At 38.5% G+C, this 18179-nt stretch overlaps 2 protein-coding genes across 2 annotated transcripts; one reads left to right on the top strand and one right to left on the bottom strand.

Moving 5' to 3' along the window:
* The first annotated feature begins 5887 nt into the window (after positions 1 to 5887).
* Positions 5888 to 6897, top strand: LOC103965431 (nuclear transcription factor Y subunit B-3-like). Its single transcript, XM_009378487.3, has one exon. It carries the CDS (start codon positions 6158 to 6160, stop codon positions 6719 to 6721), a length of 564 nt encoding a protein of 187 aa, XP_009376762.2. The 5' UTR covers positions 5888 to 6157; the 3' UTR covers positions 6722 to 6897.
* A 1992-nt stretch (positions 6898 to 8889) lies between these two features.
* LOC103965429 (uncharacterized PE-PGRS family protein PE_PGRS54) lies at positions 8890 to 13451 on the bottom strand. Its single transcript, XM_048590272.1, has 3 exons — positions 13238 to 13451; positions 10744 to 13126; positions 8890 to 9360 (listed from the first exon to the last, which is right to left on the bottom strand). The coding sequence occupies exon 2, from the start codon at positions 13096 to 13098 to the stop codon at positions 10963 to 10965; it is 2136 nt and encodes a 711-aa protein (XP_048446229.1). The 5' UTR covers positions 13099 to 13126; positions 13238 to 13451; the 3' UTR covers positions 8890 to 9360; positions 10744 to 10962.
* Between the last annotated feature and the right edge of the window lie 4728 nt (positions 13452 to 18179).

The raw sequence follows: 18179 nt of genomic DNA, 5'->3' as shown, positions 1-18179 counted from the left end.
CTCACATGCATATGAATAATTGCCAAGTAGAGCTGCGACTAAATAAAAAACCATTTAACTATTTGATTATCATCGACGTGGAATTTGTTTCGATGAAATGTATTTACTGCGAAAAACATTTTGTTCCGACGGTTGTTACTGAAAATATTTTGCGACTTCAAACAAATTACCGCCAATAATACGATGTTTCCTAGTGACTTCGGAGTTCCATTTGCAAATGCATTTGTTTGTAGAGACCCTCTAGACAAAGATAAATTGCTCCACTTGTGAAGTGGACCACATGATTTACTAATCGGGTTTAGAGACGGTTAATGATATTTTAAGCGTATTTAAGCTTTAATGATTGTGTTAGGGGGTTTAATATCACCGTCCCATGATATTAAAATACAAAGTGTTATTTTCTCCACTACGTTGGAATTGTATTTTGTCGTAAATTGGGCTTTTTTTTATTTGTATAGAAAACGACTTTTGCTAAGGAATCAACTCGAGCTTACATCCTCAAAAAGTATTTTAAATAATTACAGCCTGCGTCATTAAGCATTTGTTGATTAGTTAATAGGGATCTGCTATTTTTAAATTTGTGTCTCTGTTCATGATTTCTTCTAATTATTCGACATGTGTTTATTAATTTAACTCATAATTTAACGGGTTAAAAACATTAAATTTTTAAGGGGTTTCAATTCAAGTCTCAAGTAGTTAAAAATATTTCCTTCGAGATTTAAGATTCGAATATGTAAACTATAAACAGATAGATACACACACTCATATACAAAAAGAAGGATTGAGTGCAAAATTTTTTTAGACTAATTACATGTTAAGGATGGAGATAAATTTTATAGTGTGAATAACCTTGTTAAGGTGACCTTGGTTTTTTGTGGGCCAACAATATAGGACAGTCAATAATTTGGCATGAACTTGTCATTTATGGCAATAGAACTTAAACCTATCACCTAAAAAATTGAGAGAAATATTGAAATCGTTTCGGGTTTCCTAATGAATAAAACTCATTGCAACTTGTTTCTTAGACTGTAATACATTTTATTTTGCGACATTTGGAAATCGTGGATTCAAATTCCAAACCCCTTTATATGGAAGTACAACAACATGTCGAATATAAGGCATTCCTCCGGCCACCATAGAAAGGGCCAAATGCCTCTTTGTTGAAAATATGCGAGCAGACTTGGTTAAACCAAACACTATCAACAAAAACCAAAATTAAGTATATTCCAAGTCATATGAGGGTCGTGAAGTCGGCAAAAGTCGGCAGGTTGTATAGAAGAGTTTTTAATGTGGAGATTTTGGAACTACGTTCAGTTGCCTTAATAGTAGGTCACTGTGTGTGACCAACACCCCCTCTAGAAAGTAGAAAGTAGAAGTAGAAGCTCATTTCAACAGTACCATTCAAGGAGAACTTGTATGAAATGAGTTTATCACTATGTGACATTCTAGTTTAATAATGCATGCTATGTGAAGAAACAATTACCCCGTTACATTATCTTATCAAAGCAGAATGTCATGATAGCGATGAACACGTTTCATATGAAGTTCGGTCTATGACCTATGGACTTGATCCTTAGCTTTGTCTTAGCTTGTTATCAAGGGGCGCTTGGTGATCATGTTGATGGCTTCCATTTGCCAAGTAGCCTAAGGATCAATTGGAGAGGCAAAACATAAGTTGATACTGAACTTAGAGCAAAAGGCCTTGGACATCTTATCGTCAAATTGGTGCTCGTTGTCCTTGACAATGGCAATAGGAATGCCAAATCTGTTGAGGATGTTCATTCACGAAGTCCTCTATCCTTGCCTCAGTGATGGTTGCCAAGGATTCTACTTCAGCCCACTTTATGAAGTAGTACATTGCCACAGTCACATACCAGACCTTGCTTTGCCTGAAGGCATTGGGACGGTCAAATCAAGACCCTACTAGGCCAAGGGCTAACCATGGGAGTGAGAGGCTTAGGAGGGGCATGATGAATAGTCGCATAGCGCTAACACTTGTCACAAGAGTGAGAGATTTTAATGGCATTTTGGTGAAGTGTTGGCCAATAGTATTTGTGGCAAAATGCTTTGTGTGCGAAGGGCCTAGATCCAGCACGGTCTACACAAACTCCCTCATGTATCTCCCTAAAGACGGCTTCTCCTTTAGTAGGCATAAGTCACCTTAAGTATTGAAGGGTCGTACAACTTCTCATATTGTTCTTGGAGGACCTCATTCTTGGTTGCTATTTTGTTATTTTGAGCATCAAGCTCTTTGACTCTAGCTTGAAGGTCAACTTGGGTTTTTTATTTCCTCTACTTCGCACTACACATGAGAGGTATATTTTGCTATGTACTTTGGCCTTCTTCGCTCCCTATTTTGGAGAGAGGTACTTGGTCAAAGGAAAGGGTGTGAATTGAGACTTAGCTTGGTCAAGTTGGTGAGAGTAGGAATCAGTCGTTTCTCACAAACAACGCCAAATGTTGATGCACAAAATTGGGTGGACTCCAAGTCAATGTAAAGTGCGGTGTAAGGACTTCCGCGAGAGTGCTCCGGTCAAAGGTAGACTAGACGAAGTAGCTTGCGAGGAAGATGAGCACGTATCAAAAGGCACTGGTGTTATACCGGCCTAAGAGTCTCTAATGTTTAAGTTAACAAAGTATATTTAGGGTGCCACGTGGGCACGGTGTTTATGGTAATATAGTGTTGAATAGTAAATGTAATTAATCTTTTGAATAGAGTAGAAGTTACCCTTTTATAGAGGCAAAGTTGGTGGAAAGCTCTTGATTTTGGCCAATGGGGGATTGAATGCATTAATATGATGGTGCCACTTGTCGTGATGTGATTGCCTCTAAATTGGAAGGAAGTTTCTCATTAGTCATGGGGGTAGTCACATGTCATGGTGGCCACGTGTTATGGCTCTCACTTCTTGTGAGGTTGATTTGTTCGTTTCGGCGAGTGTATCAAAGCAGGAATCCCTCTAAAAATTATCGATGCTTCCTAGTTGATCGATACTCAATAACTTCGAAGTCGATATAATATGGTACAAACATAAGTTATTGTTGCATTTCAGAGGAGATTTGATGCTTTTCTCAGTAAAATATGAATAATTAAGCATTAGTTTATTCATAATGTGCACTAGAGTTATATAAATTCAGTTTTGTTTTGAGTTTGGGACCATAAACTAAGTTTAATTTCAAAATTATCATAAGTGGCATGATCGAAAATGACAAATTCTAAAAGGAAAAGGATCCTCGCCGGATTCTTTTCCTAGGTATTTCGTAATCTCATCCGTTCGTCGTACATCGTATGGTCAGAAATCATTTCAAAATTTAAATTTTAAAATTAAATATGAATAGTACTTAACAAAAACTGACCGCACGATATACGATGAAGGATGAGATCACGGGATCCCTAGGAAAAGGATCCGGCGATGGTCCTTTTCCTTTCTCAAAGCTTCTTAGACTTGGACGTGTCAATGGGGATTTGCTGTGCCAAGTTGGAAGCAATTCAAGTCATAAATATAAATAATTAACGATATTGAGACAAAAATAAACGCAACAAATCATGTTTTATAAATAAATTAGTTGAAAATCACACGCTTTAGTAAGGGGTTTGTAGTTTATTTGATTAAAAAAAATTTATTCTTGCACCAAAAATTTTGAGTTTGGATCCTTTCTCATTTAATATCGCTGCAACAAAAAAAAAAAAAATCCTATAATTTAATTTCTTTGTTGTGTTAATTAACTATTTTCTTGCCAACAATCCTTGGTATCGCTAGCCAGGCTATCTTCTTGTTGCGTTGCCCCATTAACTAAAGCAAAACAATAAACATTCCGCTCAAAGACAAAAATTGGATTGGTTCACTTCCACGCGTAGCAGCACCCAGGGCGGCCCTGAGAATTTGGGAGCCCTAGGCGAGCCTTCAAAGTGGGGCTCTAAAGTTCTTTGATCTTTGGTTCTTTGTACATTGATGTATAAAAAGAATTCGCTAAATACATAAAAAATTGTATTTCCACATCAAATATCATTGAAAATCAATATCAAAAGAAACTAAATATACAAAAATTACTTAAATATTACACGTCTCATGTTTTTAGCGCAAATGTACTAAATGTTTGCAGTCAAAAGTCTAAAATTGAGAGTGAAGAACAATGAAACTTGATGATCAAGAGAGTAAATAACAATAAAACTTGATTGACGAGTATAATAAATTCAAAAACACCAATTTTGATTCTTGCGTTTTTTTATTTTTATTTTTTTTTTTAAATCAACATCACACTAACGAATCAAATATTAATATAATCCATTGAATAAAGAATTATTGAAAAGAAAAATATAAATTTGAAGTTTTGATTACCCTAAAGTACAATCTTCAAGATCATGTGATAGTTAATTTAAACATTCGATATGAATGGAAAGATTGGGAAGTTGAAAGAAAAAAAAATTGCAAAGGACTTGAGTTTTGTAACTTTATATACATTTGGACAGATGGATTGAGAGTTGGACATATGGATTGGGAGTAAATTTGAAAAACAAGAAAAATTAGTCACTAAAAAGGCAACTCCATGTTTTGAATTGAACACCCCAAAGAAAAAGGAAGCTGAACATTTCTACTGCACCAACAAGTAAATTATGATATTTCTTACTTTTTTTGTATTTATATGTTCATTACAGGAAATAAAATTTTTTGGGTCCCCTCTGAAGTGGGGTCCCTAAACGAGCGCCTACTTGTGCTACCTTAGGGCCGCCCTTGGCAGCACCCTAGCTCAAAGCTCCCCAGAAGGAAGTTTAATGGCTTGACACCAAATCCTTGCATCGAGACCATAGGCTACGACAAGCGGTACTGCTCCATATAAGGTAGGGCTGAGTTTGTTTTGCTCAAAACGGCCGTGCCCTAATTTCAAATATGGTTAAATAAATTGGTGACAATATCTTGACAATGTAACAACATATCATCAATATTTCGGTAAGTGTAATGTTCTAAATTTTTTATTTGTACAAAAAGAGTTTAGCGTTTGGTATTTCTATACAAAATATCATCAAATTTCGCTATGTTATGTGACTTATTGCCAAATTCTTGAAATTGTGCTTAATGGGAAAATTTGTTAAGTGACTGCCGTAATGTGCTATGAAAGAGTGTAGACACAAAGGAAACATCCACAAACAATGTGGAGAACATCCACATCGTTTTTTTCATCCACGTCATTTAATATTACGGTCTAGTGGTATTTCTCTTCACTTGTAAGTGAGAAGTTTTAAGTTCGATTATCGTCAAAAACGAAGTTGAATTATATTATTGTTAGTCTATCGTGAGACTTAGTTCACTTTCGTATCCTTTAATGTAGATAATATCGTTCTTCAAAAAAAGAAATGTATGCATGTCCACACATGACTTTCCATGTTTATGGAAATATAAAAAACTTCGGAAGACAGTGAATCTAAATAAAAAAGAAAATAAGGATTTTAATATTAAAACATTTAATAAATAGCTATCTATTACAAGATGCTGACCAAAGCTTGCTGTAAGAAAATAAATAAATAATTATTGGTTGAAATAAAAATTACAAGATGCTGACCAAAGCTTGTTGTAAGAAAATAAATAAATAATTATTGGTTGAAATAAAAATTAAAATAGAAGTTTCCACAAAAGGTTGAATATCTTTTGAAAAAGGAAAATCCAGGTCAGACCAACCACGTGCCGGATACCAAATCAACGGTCCCGATGAACCACCTCAACTCATCCGACGCCCCTAACGCCGTCGGGGTACACTCAACACTTATCGGCAGACAACGGTCCACATTCGTGCAGGTGACCACCGGATAGGCGTTATTAACTCCATGATCCAACGGACCCAACGCATTCGCTCCCAAACGCATCCCCTCTCTCTCTCTCTCTCTCTCTCTCTCTCTCTCTCATCCCAATTTCTCATAATCCAAAGCTCCGATTTTACTGGAATCTCCGTCTTTTTTCTCGCTGAATTCAATTTCTCGAAGGCAAGATAAATCCAATTTTTTTAAAAAATTCGAAGCGTCAATTGCAATTCCTGGAGATTTTAGCTCGATTCGGAGCTCGAAATTTCCATTTTTTAGCGATTTTGATCGGCGACTACAGTATGTGAAGTCAACTTGTAGTATTTTGTACCAAAATTACTGCAAAAAGCTTGAGAAGTTTCATCAATGGCGGACTCGGACAACGACTCGGGAGGAGCGCACACGAAGAGCGAGCTCTCGCCACGGGAACAGGACCGATTGTTGCCTATAGCGAACGTGAGCCGGATCATGAAGAAGGCGCTGCCGGCGAACGCGAAGATCTCGAAAGACGCGAAGGAGACGGTGCAGGAGTGCGTGTCGGAGTTCATAAGCTTCATCACGGGCGAGGCCTCTGACAAGTGTCAGAGGGAGAAGAGGAAGACGATCAACGGCGACGATTTGTTGTGGGCGATGACGACGTTAGGGTTCGAGGAGTACGTGGAGCCTCTGAAGGTTTATTTGCAGAGGTTTAGGGAGATGGAAGGGGAGAAGAGCAGCGTGTCGGCGCGTGACAAGGACGGGAGCGGTGGGGTTGGGTACGAGGGCGGAGGTGGGAGCAGTGGCGGAGCTGGGGTATACTGGCAGCAGCAACAGCAGCAGCAGCAGCATCAGGGACACGTGTACGGCGGGAGTGGGTTTCATCAGATGGGTGTGAGTGGAGTTGGGATGGGGAAGAGTGGGCCCGGATCTAACATGGGTAGGCCCCGATGATTATATTAGGCTAGACTCTCTGGTCTTGGTGGCTGGCCATTTGCTTTAGGGTTGTTTTTGTAATTTGATTGCTAATTATTTTGCTTAAAAGTGTTTTTCTTAATTGAGGACAGTCACAGTGTCTGTGTATGTAAACTCCTACTTGTTATTTATATTACTTTTACTTGTCACTAAAATTATTTTGTAATTACGGATTTATTAGATTATTAATATATATAGATACGGAGAGAAGCAAACTTTGTTGCCGATGCTCCAACTAGTTATGGGCATTCTATTGATATAGGGATGTGATATCTATACATATTTTTTTATTTTTCACTCTTAATTTTAGACCGTCGGATCGAATGAGTTGATGACGATCAGAGGGCGTAAATTAACAAAGGGGTGTGTGGATAGCACACCCCCTTAATTTAGATTATGTTTGGTTTCCTTCATGTTGTGCCCTTCTTAGATCAGTGCTGATCACCTAAGATTCTTATTTTGAGGATATGAGAGGTTTTTTTTTTTTTTTTGTATGAGTCCTCAAATTAATCTTATAGTAGATTAAGGGATCACTTAATTTTTGTTACACCAAAACAAAATACTAATTAATAAAACAAAAACAAAAAAAACAAAAAAAACAAAAAAAAAGAAGAGAGAAGGTCTCACGTCATGTCAAATCTCTTTCATGTGCAAAACTTATTCTCCTCATCAAATATCTAAACTGAGCTAATCTAATTGCATAAAACCGGCCTAATAACTTCACACATCCAATTTCACCCAATCTTGTATCAATATTATTCAAACCTAGTTAGTTATAAAGCACCCCAAAAAAATTAAGATTTTGTGGTTTTGAAAATTATGATCCCCTTATTCTTGAACACGTGAGGACCTTAGGAGAGCATCTCTACTTTTTATTTATTTATTTTTATTTTAACAAATGATATTATCTACACTAAGGGAGAAGAGGTGGGGCTTAGTCTCACAATGAGCTAGCAATAATGTAATTCAAACTCGCATTTGGCTAGTATCGAATCTAAGACATCTCATTTACAAGTGAAGAAGAATATCACTAGATCGTAGTACACCAAGTGGCAGCAGCTCTGCTTGTTAGATAGGCTTTATTGTCCGACTCCTTTTGTATTGGCTGTCCTCAAGGCCTTGTTGTTTAATTTGTTTGTTTATTTATAAAATAAATATCAATACAATTGAATAGTAACGTGTATAGCAGAGTTCAAAATTCATTTTATAAATACTTGTACTCAGTCAAGTTTAACTAGAAGTTTTTGCTTCGCTATATGTACCTAAGTTTGGATTATTCTAATTTAGAAAAATTGAGTACGTGATTTCTACCCCAGGATGATTTGGTAATCCGCTTTGTCTAATTTATTTTCTTTTTGAGAAAAAAATGATGATTTGGTTGACCATGTAAGTCTTACGAGCTTTGATTGCCCACTTTGTCTAATTGGGTTGGATTTGACAATTGGGTTGAAGCTCATCTCCTCGCTTCCTCTGGATGAGAGAGAGAGAGAGAGAGAGAGAGAGAGAGAGGGAGGACTTGGATGGCTAAAGGTCAACTCTCACTTCAACTTCTTCACTAGAGTGGGGGGAGCCTGTTCTTCCAACCCCACCAAAAAACTAGTATCTGAATAGTCTCTGCTTCTTTTTGGTCGATCTCAGCTGTGTATAGAAAAGGCTTATTTTTAACCCTGTCACTTCTATTCTCCACATAATCTCACTTTATCCTCTACAATTTATTCTCTCACATTTTACCTTTTACACTCAATCTTATCTCTATCTTGTGAACTTGGTTACATAAATTGTTAACCTGCTGACGTGACATGAACTTGTTGGTCGAAAAACGAAATGGATTTGTAACACTTTCAAGTGTGTTGTGGCCCTTGTGGGGTTCATACCCATACCTATGGTTTCTATCACCTGGCCATTTCACAATATAAAGTCCAATAGTTCCTCTATGGGTTCGACATAAACTACCCATAATTTCACGACATATGCATCTAGTGCGGGTTCAATTCAGGAGAAGAGAAAGGTGAGGTACCGATAAACTTCAGAATTCAGAATTGAATCCATGCAAACAGAAGTTAAGATAAGCTTTGAAGATACGAAAATGAATTCACTATGTACAAGATAACAAACACCTGCTTTTCTCTATGTACACAATGCCGACGTGCGACAACTATACAATTCTAACTCTAAAGGGTCTAAAAACACTTGCTACAAAAGAATGGTTAGTTTTCTACATCTTCACAAAAATTGGGCACAATCAGCATTGGAGGTATACAAACCCAAAACAAAAAATGGGGGCAAAATGATACAACCAAAACAAGGCATATTACCAACATCCTCTGCCATATCCTATTACAACAGTCAATATCAGGTTCCGAAACAATCTACCACATAGACTCCAGCAATTTCATGCCGTTATAACAATATCCACAAATCTTTTCGATCAAGTGCTCTAATTTACTCAAACATAAACATAAACAAAAGCTAAAACCAAAAGCAAAGTGTTCAGGCTCTATATCCAGGTAGTGAAAGCGAAACACCGTGCATCGTCTCTTCAGTTGTAGATTATCGAGGTCGTCAAACTCCAAGTTCAACTTAACAGCTTCAATTCTCACGGTAGAGTGTCCTTCAAACTATTAGACAGTGAAACAGGTGAGAGTAAATTTCTACAATTATCAAGCCAGTAATAGGCACATCAGGAAACAGTAACATACTTACTGGGGACAGTGGTAAACTTAAATGACGCTTGTATGGAGAGTGCAGTAAACGGTAAAAATCAAAACACATATAAGTTTAGGAAAAAGCAACCATATCATCAAAAATCCAAGGACGCCCCCCGCCCCCCCCCCCCCCCCCCAAAGGCAGCTCGATCACAACAGCAAGAGAACTATTAGGTTGTGTAGATTGGTTCCCAAAGCTAATCTAGTAAATTACAAACTGCACTGACTACTAAATGATGGATTTTCAAATCACCAGGACTGGGTAACATGACTGCTGTAGCTGTCTGTCTAGAACTACCTTAGTATGTTTCCAGGTCACTGTTATCTGCACGATTGTTTTACTTTGACTTTAAATCACTAGTGTATCCGAATAAGCTAAGCAACCTTCAAATTTGTAAAGTCATTGAGAGGTCACAGTCATCAGTTAATACCATCCCGACTGATACTATAATTATTTTAGACACAGTAAGATCATTAACACGTATACTAAATATACTGAAAACTGTAGAGACATAATTAAAAAGACGGAAGTTTGAAAATGTTTTGAGCTACAAATATTTTATAGAACCTAAACTAAATAAAAACCATGGATACCTATACATCTAGAGTACTGTTCTCTAGCCAGATAACGTCATTAATCAAGTGGAATCATTCTAACCAAACCGTATATATATATACCCATATACGCAGAATTTCGAATGCGGTCATTGTGGAAAACCACATCCCACTGTTCACTTCGACTACATAGCGAATTCGACAGATAAACGGCATTTAGGGGCTTCTGTGTCATACAAATAGATGCAATGTGTATACAGGAACATGGTTTGAAAAAGCACAAATATTTATGGAACAATAGATCACAAATGCTTGAGAACTTGGTGTAAATCTGTACCATTTAAACTCTAATTGTAAAAGTATTTTAAGGCATCATGTTAAGCCCAAATGATAACATAGCAATAAACGTAACATTGAAAACGCTAAAAAATGCTCGTAAGAGACTATAATTTGTAAAAACCACAGCTCTACAAATTAGGCAAAGTCAAAAAACCGATTTAACATCAGTAAGAACTAAAAAGTATGACGATATTAGAGGACATAAAAACCTCTCAAAACAAATAAACTAAGCTCCAAATTATGACTCTACAGACAACAAACAAGAACCAAACCGGAATAAGAGTGGTCATGCATGATAAAAGCACAACACAAATATTTGTATGACACGTCCAAAACAGACAATAGAACAATTTTCAAACATACATGCACAGATGAAAATTAAATTGAATTTTAAATGCTTACCTTATCCACATGAGAATTAAACTCTGCTCCCGCTAGACAGAAGCAATAAAAAAACATTTACGCAATGACGTGAGAGCAGCCATTGGATGAATTAAGGACCCAAAAACACCACTTGAAAGAGAATCCAAATAAGCACGGCGAACCAAAAGCCAGCAGTTCTTTTTACTCTATTGCCTTTCTTTCTCAATAGAAAGTAAAGAATAGTAAGAAGTAGAGCAGTTACTCAGAAGTAAGCCGCCTTCTCTTCCCATAATCAGCATCCCTTGATCTTGACCGACGGTCAGCCTCTTGAGTTACACGTGCCTTACTATGCCTGGATGACCGTCCCCTTTCCCATTCATCATCATGTTCCTGCTCACGGTCTCTGTACTTATGATGATCAGCATATCTGTCTCTGTCTTCCCTGTGTCTGTCACGGTCTCGTTCACGATTTTTATCACGTTCACGATCACGATCTCGAGAACGTTCTCGACCCCTATCACGCTCTCTGTCCCGTTCTCGACTAACATCAACATCATCACGATACCTTCTTTCAGAGAAGTCATGGTCATGAGCCACCTCCTTCTCTCTAGGCGCGTCTCTCTCATATCCCTGATCCCTATCATCCCGATATCTTCTATCAGAAGATCCAGACCAGTCCCTCTCTGAACCTCTATCTTTCTCCTTCATGGCATTTGGCCATGCACCTCCTCTATCATGACTAACCTCACCATATTGATGGTCAGAAGCAGCTTCCTCGCCATAACTAGACTCCCCAGCTCTGCCACCACCATGCTCTTCACCAGCCCATCCGCCCATACTAGGGTCAGACCACATCCCCATATTAGGCCCATCAACACCTGATGTAGGCATCATTCCCATTCCATTCATGGGCATTCCTCTTCCAAAAAATGCAGGATTCACATGAGGGGCCACTCCAGGTAGCCCAACATTCCCCACAGGTGGAAATGAAGACAAGATTCCTGAGAAAGGAGGTGTAGGAGCACCAGGAAAGCCTCCATAACTTCCCATTCTCCCCATTGGTCCACCAAAAGCTGGATCAAAACCCTGACCCATCATTGACTGAGGGTGCATCATAGGAGGGGTTGCACCAATACCTTGCCCAAACCCATTTCCACCATTACCCATTATACCCCTTCCATTCATCGCACCCCTATTCCTTGGTCCAACCGGTCCTCTATTTCCCATACCCTGAGTATTACCTCTCCCCCAGTTACCTCTCCCATAACCTCTATTGTTATCCCCACCTTGATAATTCCCGCCAGTTGAAATGTTACTCCCACCAGTTTTATTCCCGGCTTCATTGGACCCCCTCCTCCCACCAATTTGAGGCACTGCAGTTTGGGTTACTTGCTGGTTCCTATTTACTTGAGCCTCCCCCATTCTCTTAACACTAAATGGTGATGCGAATGCAACAACGCATGGGCGCCCATTAAACACATGACCATGCATCCCTTCCTTGCAGGCCGTGGCAGAATTAGGATCATAAAACTCAACCTGACAGTACCCTTTTGACTTTCCACTTGCTTTCTCATCGAAAAACTTCACTTCCTTAACAGGTCCATACTTACATAACTCTGCCTCCAGCTCTGCATCAGTAGTCCACCAATGCAAATCACCCACAAACAATATTGTCCCCGCTCCACCACCAGCGGCACCACTAAATCCTCCTCCCGGACCACTATTCCCACCAATCCCATTCATATTACCACCTCCAACACTACCAGCTTGCCTCAACATGCCCTCATTCCCCACATTCCCACCAGCAGCAGGGCCATGTAACTGTTGCTGTTGCGGATGAGAATGTGGTTGATGTTGTTGTTGCAATTGTTGTGGCGGCTGCTGAGCAACAATCCCTTGCACCCCAACACTACTATTATTCCCACTCTGTTGCTCAAACTCATTCTTCTTACTCGATGCCTGCCCTAATTCAACCCTAATCCCACCTCCTCCCCCGCCCCCAACGGGCCCCAACCCACCACTCCCTTTCATACCCATATCGTTCCCTCTAAACCCTAGATTCTGATTATTATACCCAGAACCTCTAACCCCTCCATCACCCCCACCCCCACCGGTCTCCTCACCACTACCGGGTATCAGACCACCTTGAGATTCCGACGGAGCAACATCTGGTGACTCAACCTCAACTTTCTTCTCCTCCACCACCTCATTCCTAAACCCTACATCCTCGTTCTTTCTCATAGACTGATAAAACCCCTCGCCGACATTGACGTCGTTGTAAAGGTCCTCATAATCGTCGTCCTCCTCGGCCAAAAAACCATCGTCGGCCACCGCCGAGATCGCCTCGTTGCGGTGGAACTGATCCATTTGATCAGCCCCGTCGCCTTCATCCATTCTTTCGAAGGTATAGGGTTTTCTATATCTATTGTTTTCGAGTGGGCAGTGAAAGAGTTCGCAGAAATCAAAAAGTAGTCATTTTCCGAAATGGAAGACGGAGAAATAAAAAGGGGAAATTAGGGTTTTGAGATCTTACCAGGGAAGAGAGAGAATGAGAGCGAGTCTTGAAAGTTGGAGAAAGAAACCCTAATCTCTGCGATATTCTGGAAACTTGTAAGAGAGGAGTGAAATTTCTGGCTACCCCCTACGTGTTCCAGCTAACTTACGCCTCTGATTGGGAAATTTTCCAGTATTTTCAATTGCTTTTATTTCTCTTTTTTTATTGTCAATGTTTGTATTCATCTGTTAGGTATAAATGCAAATACATAGGAAAAAATTGGGAGGGAGGGAAATCGGGAAAGAGATAGAAAGCGCTTGATAATTTTCGACGGTTAGAGGCCTAATTTACTAAATGATATAAAAGACAAAGAGAGTGTGCGGCGGCACAATAATATATGTATAATTGTGAGGTGTATGTTATGTCATCCAATTGTGTTTTTATTTATAATAGTAGCAAAGGTAAATTCCTTACTCAATAGGATTACAACTCTAATAATATAATATCTAGTATAAGACAAATGGTATAATCACACAAGGATATCTCAGATATGATAAAATTTACACGATCACATTCCTATTTTAATAAGACTACAACACACCCCCTTGAGTGTGTAAATACTCAAATAAACATCACATCGGGTCTTTAACGGGTCTTTAACGAATGAAGTAGATTCAGTTGATGAAGTCGTTGGTACAATGAATGAGTGTGGGTCTCAAATTAACGAAAGTATGCATTGGTAGTAAAACTCACAAAACCTCTCTACGGTAAAAACTAAAGTATGTGAAAAACTCATAGACTAAGGAGAAACGTGAGAAATATGCATAATGTTAAAAACAAACGCCATACGGGACGAAAGTAGTAAACCTCATAAGTGTATGGTCATCTCATGATGGGTGGCTCATTAAAACCTCGTTAGGTAGCAAAGACCCAATGAGTAAAATGCTCATAATCATACTGAAAAATAGTACATTAAGATCAAGTTAGTATACTTCTAGACACTCCCTTGAGTTTGACATAATCTAATAAGAGAACTGCAAGCTATTCAGGTCATAAAGTTTACGCATACTGATTTCTTTGACAAGCTTCTGAAAGGTAGACTTGGGTAATGACTTCATGAAGAGATCGACCAATTTGTCTTGGGAATAGATTTGCTTGACTTTAATGTTTTGATGTTGTTGTGGCTGATGAGAATAAAAGAACTCTAGCGCAATGTGTTTGGTGTTGTCTCCCTTGATGTATCCCTTCTTCAGTTGATCCATACTTCAAATATGTTCCACGACTACTCTCAGCCAAAAGCATTCACATGAGGCTTTATGCAAGCAAGAATCTCAACATGGTTCAAAGAAATCGAAACTAACGATTGCTTGATAAAGCTCCAAGAAATTGCGATGTCTCTAATAGTAAAGACATAACCCGTTTGAGAACGTGCCATGTATGGGTCAGATGAATAACCTACATCAACATAACCAACAAGGCGAGAATCAACCTAAGGACCAAGGGGGCGAATGCTCATCTTGAGGATTCATAGGGGTATAACAAACCAAAATTCATCGTACCCTTAAGGTAGGGGAAAATGTCTTTAATACCATTACAGTGTCTGCGTGTGGGAGCATTGATGTATCTTGCGAAAAGATTCACAACAAATGAGATGTCGGGTCTAGTGCATTGAGCCAAATACAATAAAACACCAATTGCACTTAAGTATGGAACTTCATGCCCCCAAAATCTTTTCCTCATCCTCTTTGGGACGAAAATGATCTCGTTTTGCATCTAGAGTGTGAACGACCATAGGAGTACTCGAAGGCTTCGCTTTATCCTCATTAAAACATCGCAAAACTTTCTAGATGTAGTTCAATTGATGTACTAGGATTCCATCTGAACCTTGCTCAATCTCCAGCTAAGGTAAAATCGAGTTTTTTCCAAGATTTTTCATCTCGAATTTCGATTTCAAATCTCAACCTTTTCAGGAATCCCAATGAATTCATGTTGTTGACATAAACAGAAACTATTGCAAATTCAAAATTTGACTTCTTAATAAACACACATCTGCATAATTCATTGTTCAAATAACTCTGACTTATCAAATATTCACTCAGACGATTATACCACATTCGTTCGGATTGTTTCAATCCACAGAGTGATCTCCTCAATCAAATTGAAAGGGTGTTCCCTGGTCTAAACCTATTTGATCTAGTCAATGTAAGTCATTCTAGAACTTTCATGTAGATTTCCATATCAAGATCCCCGTAGAGATATGCAGTTACCACCTTCATAAGTTGCATATTTAGTTTTTCAGAAACTACCAAACTGATAAAGTAGCGGAATGTAATGAGGTCTATTACGGGAGCATACGTCTTTTCATAATCAACCTTAGGGCGTTGAGAGAAACCTTAAGCTACGAGGCATGCTTGGTATCACACTATTTCATTCTTCTCATTGTGTTTCCTCATGAAAACCTACTTGTAGCCAACGGGCTTCATGTGGCGGTGTGGAAGTTATAGGTCCAAACACCTGGCGTTTTGTAAGTAAATCAAGTTCAACCTGGATTGCTTGTTTCCAGTTTGACCAGTCAATTCTACATCAACGTCCATCAACAAAACATGGTTCAATGTTATTGTTAAGCATGATGTCAGTAACTACTGTGTATGGAAAGGCATCACCGATTATCATCTCATTCTAATTCTAATCCTTATCCAAGACTGAATAATGGACCGAAATTTCTTGATTCTTGGGAGGCTGGTTTTCTCGTCTAGGACGTCACTGTAATCTAGAATAACCTCATGTGTTGGAACGGCTAAGTAAGCAATGGTCGGATTCATACTAATTTCACTAGTTTGTGCACAAGGGTGGAGCCAAGTACAAGGCTACCCTGGGCTATAACCTAGGTAGTTCTTGTGGGTACAAACCAATTATTCCCTATAGTTCATTTATTTTCATATTCATCTCACTTTTAGCCCATGTATCTTTTTTATTTATTTACTACATTAACTAATACTATTTATTTCCTAAATTACAAATCTATTTTACACTTCATATACTATCCATTTATGGTTAATTGTGACAATGTTTACTTACTTTAATAGTGCTTTTAATTATTTTAAAAAGCAACTCATTGCATGTTTCAGTTTTTTGAATTATTTTATGCATGATTTTTATCTATCTAAAAAAGTTTTATAGTATGTTAACCTTTTTCTGCTTATTTATGTATATATTTGTCATATTAAAGGTTGATGAACGTAGAATAATTGGACGAGCTTTGCTTATAAGATTAACGTATAGTCATTTTTCAAAAACCAACTTTTTTTATACTTCTTAGCTAGCCCACTAGCTGTAAATTTTTTGGCCATTTTCCTCTCCCGGTATTGCAAATCCTATGAACCAAGGGATTTGCCACGCATCAGGTAGGAGCAGATGATTAGCTAGCTGCTAGTGTACGGGGCCTCGTGAGAGGTGCGACTGACCCTCATTTGGGGATGGCTCGTCACTTCTAGGGCAATATTACAGCATACAATAGGTATGTCGATCCTTGCATGTGCATTTACAGTTGGTATATATGATCCCATCACCTTTGCTAGATCAGTAAAAGCATCCAGCATGCTCTAAGCAATGCTCTGTATATCTAGAATACGACGCACTTCAGTTTCAGACTGGGTAGTTCAAGGATCTAAATGAGACATAGTGGGACCAATCCACGAAAATTCATGGCATTCTTCAAGAATGTTAGCGTTCTTATCTCTCCCTAACAACAGGAAGACTGTTTCAACGAAGTGACAATCTGCAAAACATGTGGTAAAGAAATCTTTTATCAAGGGCTCTAAGTAGCAAATAATTGATGACGAATCATAATCGACATAGATTGTCATTCTTCTCTGAGGACCTATTTTAGCATGTAGTGGCGATGTTATTGGCATATTCTGTGCACCTAAACAACGTAAGTGCGAAATGTTAGGCACATACCAAGTAACCGACTGTAATGGTGAATGAGGTTGGGTAGCGGTTGGCTTCATGCAGACTAACATTAGGGGTAGGCACTTGGAACTGAAAATCCAAACCGAAACATGAATCAAATCGGACCACATCGAAAGGTTAGGTTTTGCAATTTTGAAACGGTTGCGGTTTTGAAATCGAGCCACGGTTAGGGAAATGGTTTGGATTCGGTCGAGTCCATACTAAATGTTTAGACTCTAATAAAGAACCAATTACAACATTACATTTAATTTATGGTGCGGTTTTGGATTGAGTTTTTAAAACTGCACCGAAACTAAAACCGCACCATAAATTAAATGTCATGTTTTAATCAAGGCTTTAAAAAACGCTAGTCGCTAGTCGGGCGGCAGACTGGGACCTAGCGCCTAGGCAGCTAGGCAGACGATTAGGTTTTACAATTTTGAAATAGTTGCAATTTTGAAATCGAACCACGGTTAGGGAAACGGTTTGGATTCAGTTGAGTCCATACTAAATGTATAGACTCTAATAAAGAACCAATTAAAACATTACATTTAATTTATGGCGCGGTTTTGGCATTAGGTTTTTAAAACTGCACCGAAACCAAAACCGTACCATAAATTAAATGTCATGTTCTAATCAAGGTTCTAAAAAAACGCTAGGCGCTAGTCGGGCGACCGGCTGGGGCCTAGCACCTAGGCAGCTAGGCTGACGGTTAGGTTTTGCAGTTTTGAAATTGTTGTGGTTTTGAAATCGAATCACGGTTAGGGAAACAATTTGGATTCAGTTGAGTCCATACACCGACTCTAATAAAGAACCAATTAAAACATTACATTTAATTTATGGTGCGGTTTTGGTATTGGGTTTTTAAAACTGCATCGAAACTGCACCATAAATTAAATGTCATGTTTTAATCAAGGTTCTAAAAAACGCTAAGCGCTAGTCGGGCGACTGGCTAGGGCTTAGCGCCTAGGCAGATTTACATAAACTTATAATATTTATTATAAAATATAAGTATATGTGTATAATTTTG

This window comes from the organism of the source record quoted next, unplaced genomic scaffold (genome assembly GCF_019419815.1).
Source record: "Pyrus x bretschneideri cultivar Hongxiangsu unplaced genomic scaffold, Pyrus_bretschneideri_v1 Contig31, whole genome shotgun sequence".
In the NCBI taxonomy this organism is placed as follows: domain Eukaryota; kingdom Viridiplantae; phylum Streptophyta; class Magnoliopsida; order Rosales; family Rosaceae; genus Pyrus; species Pyrus x bretschneideri.
This window is presented reverse-complemented; position numbering and strand designations above follow the sequence as displayed.

Excerpts from the sequence above, each read along its gene's own strand:
- LOC103965431 (XM_009378487.3), top strand. The coding sequence starts at position 6,158 with ATGGCGGACTCGGACAACGACTCGGGAGGAGCGCACACGAAGAGCGAG.
- LOC103965429 (XM_048590272.1), bottom strand. The coding sequence starts at position 13,098 with ATGGATGAAGGCGACGGGGCTGATCAAATGGATCAGTTCCACCGCAAC.